The sequence below is a fragment of the Muntiacus reevesi genome, chromosome X, assembly GCF_963930625.1.
Source record: "Muntiacus reevesi chromosome X, mMunRee1.1, whole genome shotgun sequence".
NCBI lineage: Eukaryota > Metazoa > Chordata > Mammalia > Artiodactyla > Cervidae > Muntiacus > Muntiacus reevesi.
In genome coordinates this window covers 142,358,566-142,364,565 of record NC_089271.1, presented here as the reverse complement: position 1 = coordinate 142,364,565, position 6,000 = coordinate 142,358,566, and the positions used below count along the sequence as shown (strand labels likewise).

General features: G+C 41.5%; 1 protein-coding gene across 1 annotated transcript in view; it reads left to right on the top strand.

Annotated features, from left to right (window-relative positions):
• The first annotated feature begins 2,710 nt into the window (after nt 1-2,710).
• VSIG1 (V-set and immunoglobulin domain containing 1) overlaps nt 2,711-6,000 on the top strand; it is an 85,470-nt gene continuing 82,180 nt past the window's right edge. The window contains exons 1-2 of the mRNA XM_065916898.1: nt 2,711-2,720; nt 3,450-3,635. Coding sequence (XP_065772970.1) covers nt 2,711-2,720; nt 3,450-3,635 — 196 coding nt within the window. The remainder of the gene's footprint in view (nt 2,721-3,449; nt 3,636-6,000) is intronic.

Below are 6,000 nucleotides of genomic sequence, written 5' to 3'. Positions count from 1 at the left end.
TGATGTTTGAGCAGCTCCCCAAATTAAATGATTTTTTTCTGGCCTGGTGATACAATCTCCAAAGAAACATATGATGACTTGATAATTTAGGGGAAATAAATCTTCCCTTCTCCACAATCTCTGCTTGGCCCTGGCCCAAGGGATTTTTTTACATGACAAACTGATTTTCTACTGTATTTTTCTAGTGGGTAAACCCAATATCTAAAGTGACCCAATCCTGATGAAATTATGCCAGCCTTATCTATCTTACTTCTCGGCAGACTGTGGACTTGTCACCTAACTGGAGAGTGTTGTCAGGATTCATGCAATGCACTGTACACCAATGAACACCTGAGAGTCCTTGAACTCATGCCTTAGGGGATGAAGGCATGCAGGTGCTCTGTGAAGGGCTGAAACACCCCTCCTTCTAGCTACAGTCGTTGTGGTAAGTTCACAGAGACTCTTTGTCCACTGGGCTCTTGTTCCAGCTGTGTATGAAATGGAAGGTCATTATAGAACTTGGGGTAAACCGATTTCTTTCTTGAATCCCCAATTCCTCATAGGTTAGCAGAATGTCATTTCACAGATGCATGCTGTGGAGCCCTCTGTCCTCAGCAGAAATGAGAACCTAACATTGCTAGACTTAAGTGGAAATCACCTTAAGGATTTTGGAGTTCAAATGCTGTGTGATGCACTGCTTCATCCCATATGTGAACTACAAACATTCTAGTAAGTTATAGTAGTGGGGGAAGTGGGAGGGAGGGGGTCAGGACAGGCATGCTGGTTTGGTCATAGCCATTGCACTGAGAAAAGAGAACTGAGGACAGACCATGCCTAGGCACAATATAAAGGTAAGTGAAATAGGCCTTTTCCTTGGACACAGGCAAGGAGAGAGGTAAAGAACAGATAGTCCTAGATGTCATTGCTAAGAAACAGGGTGTAGGAAAAAGAGCACCAAATCCACATTCTGCTAGGTCTGACTTATGTACTAGATCTGGCATCTACTAGCTATGTGACCATTCTTACTTTACCTTCCTGAGCTTTAGCATCACTATCTATAAAATGGGGCCAACATGAGTAGTACCTGATACCTGGTGTCACCTTGGAGATTGCATGAAACAAGACATTAATTATGAATGTGCAACCCTGGCATATAGGAGGTACTCCATAAATATTAGACCCTTTCCCTTCTTCTAATACCTGATAGAGGACTTGTGGTTTACATTTTGAGAGCCTTTAAGATGCAGGGGGATGAAGCTATTACAGAGTTATAATTATAGAAAGTGGAGGTCATCACCCTTTCAAATCAGTGTCCATCTGCCAGCTCAGCAGGCTGGCTTAACACACAAAGTAATTCTTAATTAGGATATAGCTATGCTCTTTTGGCAGCTAACCAGTGGCCAAATGGCCATTTATTTCTGCCATTCAGAACTGGAACACATAATGGAAAATAACGGCTGAGTACAAAAATTCCACATTCCAAAGTCAATTTGAGGGATTGAAACGTAAATGAAAACAGCATAAAGGCCTGAGTACAAGTCTGGCTGAAACAGAAGCTAGTTCTCTACTAGCAAAGTGAAGTCTGTTTGACTCCAGAGTGTAGTGATTACTGACTAGGAAGAGGGAATTATTCACAACATAATAAACCTCAGGGGGTTAGGGACCTCCATGGTGTCTTTCTCAGAAAAAGGTGACTGTATTGTCAGCAATTTGAAATAAACTCAACAATCAATCCTAATGTTTCTTTAAAGTAATTTAATGTGGTATATAGTATATATATAGTATGTAAGCTTCAGCAAAGGTCCTAAATGATGTCATGGATAAATTATTTTGAGATGGTACATGCTATTATTTATTTTTATTGTAAATTGTTGCACTGTTTCCTGTCTCTCTCACCCTTTGTCTTAACCAATCTACTTCTACTGTGTTTTCAGGCCAAATTTCAAGCCCTTATAACTTGTCAATCTATTATAAGTTGATAACAGTGTGCTCAAAATACAAAATAAAGGATACATGTTCACAGAATAGACACCATACACTGACCTCAAATTTTAAACATTAGAGTGTAAATAGACAGACAACACTGAAATCAGTAGAAATACATAGTTAACCCAAGTAAGGTGAGAGGAAACTGTTGATCATTTAATATGGTAGGCTAGATAGGGATAAGTCCAGGAGAGCCTCCTAAAAGGGGAGTCTTGTCTGGAACTTGTAAAGGCTGAATGAAGAAGTTTGCTTTTTAAGAACTGCTTGAGTGCAAGGTCTGAATTTCTTTCTCATTGTATTTTCCCCTGTAAACTTTTTTAGCTCAGTGCTTTGCATTTAGTAAATACATATAAGAAGCCAGTTACTAATTTTGAGCATCTGAGGGCAAGGCAAGGAGACAGTTAATGATATGTTCAATATAGACTAGGTGTCTAGACATTCAGAAGATCGAGGGGAAAAAAAGAGGTTGTGGCCTCAGAGTTACCATGCTTACCTTCACTCATTCTGCAAGCACTTGCTGAATATCTACTATGTGCTAGGCAAATGTGCCAGGTGCTAGGAGACAAGAATGAATAACTTGAGACTTGATTTGTACTCTTCTGGGACTGTAGACTTAGTGGTAGAGACAGACACATGAACTGATGAATGCAATAGGGTAATTACGAGATCTTAAGGGAACCGTGTCAGGGGACAACTCACCCAGCTCAGGAGGCTCAGGACTATAGCCAGGGAAATGGGAGTAACTATGGAGAAGGGTAAGTTCATACTCAGGAGCTAGCATGAGCAAAGGTAGACAATAAACAGCATATTTTATAGTACTTGATAGGAATACAGGTGGGAAACCTCTAGGAAGTTTGCTATTATGGGAACATAAAGTGCAAAGCAGAATGTGTCAAGAAATGAAACTGAGGGTGTAAGCAAGGCTTTGTATTCCATGTGTGATTAGTAAGGTGTGTTTACGGGATTCTGGGCACAGATTCAGCTGTCACTCTTCTCTCTCAGATATCTGAGTGTAGTACATTTGAGGGCCTTCCCTCATCTTTCCAAAATTGGTCCCAAAAATGGAGCCACTTTTGCTTCCAAAGCTGGTTGGAAAATCAGTCCACTTCTGGTGCTCTTTCTTACTGCCACTTGGGGCTCATCTTGAGGACTGATCCTTTCCAATCCCACAGAAACTTGGTGACTGGACAGTGATGCTCTGACTGATGTGGATCCCTCCCAGCCCTGCAGTGACATTATATCTGGACTCTTAACTTACGTATATTTTAGTCTTCACCCAAATGTGCAGTCATTGTTCTCTAAAATACCATATGTGTCAGAAAGTCTGGGTCTAGAAAAGCTCCTTGCATCAGCCACAGGTATATATGTGTGAAGCCAGTCCTTGCCCACAAAAATGTAAGCCCATGAGTTGAGGCCGGAGCCCCACTTAAGCCCTCTTCTTTCTTCAAGATATTTTATTTGTGGTGCCTTGGTGCCTTTCCCAGGTACTGGGCCTTGGATAAAGGCCCCCCAAATCACCCTGACACATGTTCCTGATTCTAAATTTGGAAAGAAGGAGTTCAGAGTAGGTGGTCTCATTAGTCTCAGGAGACCTCCAGGCTTCCTACGCATATTGGCCTACCTCTCCTCCAGCAGTGAGTTGTACATGCTAGGAGATAAGACAGCTTTTGGTAAGTCATTCAAAAAATTCTAAAGGTCTTGTTACATTTCCACGGCATTAAATGTTTACTTACCCTACAATTGCATAACTAGCAGAGCTACTCCTTTGCCTTTGCTCAGTTCAGTTCAGTCACTCAGTCGTGTCCAACTCTTTGTGACCCCATAAATCTCAGCACACCTTGCCTTTACTAGATAAAGATTAGCTTCTATCCATTAAAAACTAAAATCTGTACCTCACTACACACTTGAAAGAGTTTATACCTTCTTTTGTAGTCAGTAGGTTTTAATCGGGGATACACCTGTGGAGTTTGAATTGCCTGTAGGACAGCGTGGGGGGTTTTCTAGTAGGTAGGCAGTTGGGTATAGGATTGTTCCCTGGAGGTGACAGCTGAAGCCATGGCAGTGGATGAGATTCCTCTAGGGAGATTGAGAAGAGAAGCACCCCTGAGAAACATCCCTGGGGAATTAACCCTGGACAGTACCAACTTTTAAGAGGTGAGTATGGAAAGGAAACAGTCAGTCCACAGGGTCAAAAGAGTCGGACACGACTTAGTGACTAAGCAGCCACCACATGGAAAGGAAAACCCATAGAGAAAACCAAGAGAGAAAGGTGTCCTGGAAGCTTTGGTAAAAGTGAGTTTCAAGGAAGAATTGCTCAACAGTATCAAATGCAGCAGAGTTCCAAAACGATGAGTACTGAAAAGTGTCCTTTGGATTTAGCAGTTAAGAGGCCATAGATGACCTTGTTAAGGGCTAGCTTAGTGGTGTGATGAGGTTGGAAATCAGCTTGCAGTGACTTGAGAAGATGGGGGATAAGGAAATAGAGAAGGAGTGGGGGCTACTTTTTCAAAATCTTTGTGAATAGAAGAAGAAATGTGGGATCACAGCTGCTGGAAGAGGGTGGAGTTGTTCTCTTTTGTTTTTGTCTTGTTTTTTTTTTAGGATAGGCCAATTTGTAGGCTGAGAGAAAAGAGCTCATAGAGAGGGAGAGGTTATAGATACAGGACCTTCAGCAAAGGCAAGCGAGGGATAGAAGTGAGAGTTCAGGAGGAAGTTAAGAATTTTCTCTTCTCAGATCTAAGAAAAAGAGTTAAGACTAAGGGAGGAGGTAGATACCAGGGTGGGTGAAGTAACTGATGATGTGACACAAGTGTGAATGGGAATCTTATCCTTAAAAGACTAGGGAAGGTACTGAAGGCATCTGTTGGCTTGACTTGACACAAGATTCTTTTCATTTTTTTATAGCATTGACACAGACCATTTACACGAAGAAACATTCAGAAAAATAGAAGCTTTAAAAATGAACAAGCCTGGAATCACCTGGTAGTCTCCAAGGAGAGTCCCTGAATCAGCTGCATAGAGACCTCCTCTCTCTCTGGCACCGTCTCTAACAGTTGTGCAGTATTCTTGTTCTAAACCTTTGCTGAGGATACTAGTGTGAAACAAGCAGCAGTGATTGCTGTTTCTTATATAGAACCACCCACTAAATAGAATGTAAAAGATGAAAGGAAGCACCTTAGTTGAAATGTCTTCAGCAATAATTCCTTACATTAGTATTTTGTGTTACAATGTTTACTGTTTTTACAAAAACCTTCTCAGGTGGGAAAATAAGGCTCAGAGAGGATGTGACAGGCTCCAAGTCACACAGCTCATTAGTGGGAGAGTTGGGACTAGCCTCCAACCAGGTTTCCCAAAACTTAGACCAGACAGGGAAACAATAGAAAAAAAAAATGAAGGAGTCCACTTAAAGAGACAAAATACCTGAAATGATTAAAGGACAAGAGGGTGTACAAACAAACACATGTTATATATTACGGTGCTGATTTTAGGTAAAACTGTAATTCACAAAAGAAAGTAAGAGAAATGAGTGGATTAATAGGGAAAGGCTTCATGGAGGTAAGACTTAACGTGGACCTTGAGAATGAAAGGATTAAGATGTGGGGATATATACTGGCCAGCAGCTGTGAGACTGCAGACAAAAGGGCCATGTTCATGAGCAGCTCACCAAAAGCACTTAGGAAGAGGGGAATATTTGTGTTAGAGTTTCTTAAGCTGCCATGATATTCATAGCCTAGGCTTCTGAAGGTGTTCTCCAGTACCTGGGTTCCATTCCCCTTCAGAAATTTTAAGACCTACCCCATGTGTGTGTTCTTCTTCATGAACTCTTATGACTGACACCTCTCATCCCTCACAACGTATTCCATAGCCTAGGATGGATCCACAACCACATGTTTCTATCTCTGCCTGGCTTCCACAAAACACCAGATGAGACAAATGGAGAAAGGGAATGCCAGGCAAGAAAATATGACAGTCTGTGAGACCAACAGAAAAGTAGGCTTACCTGATTAAGGTGTAGAACTGTCTCCAGAGGCTGCT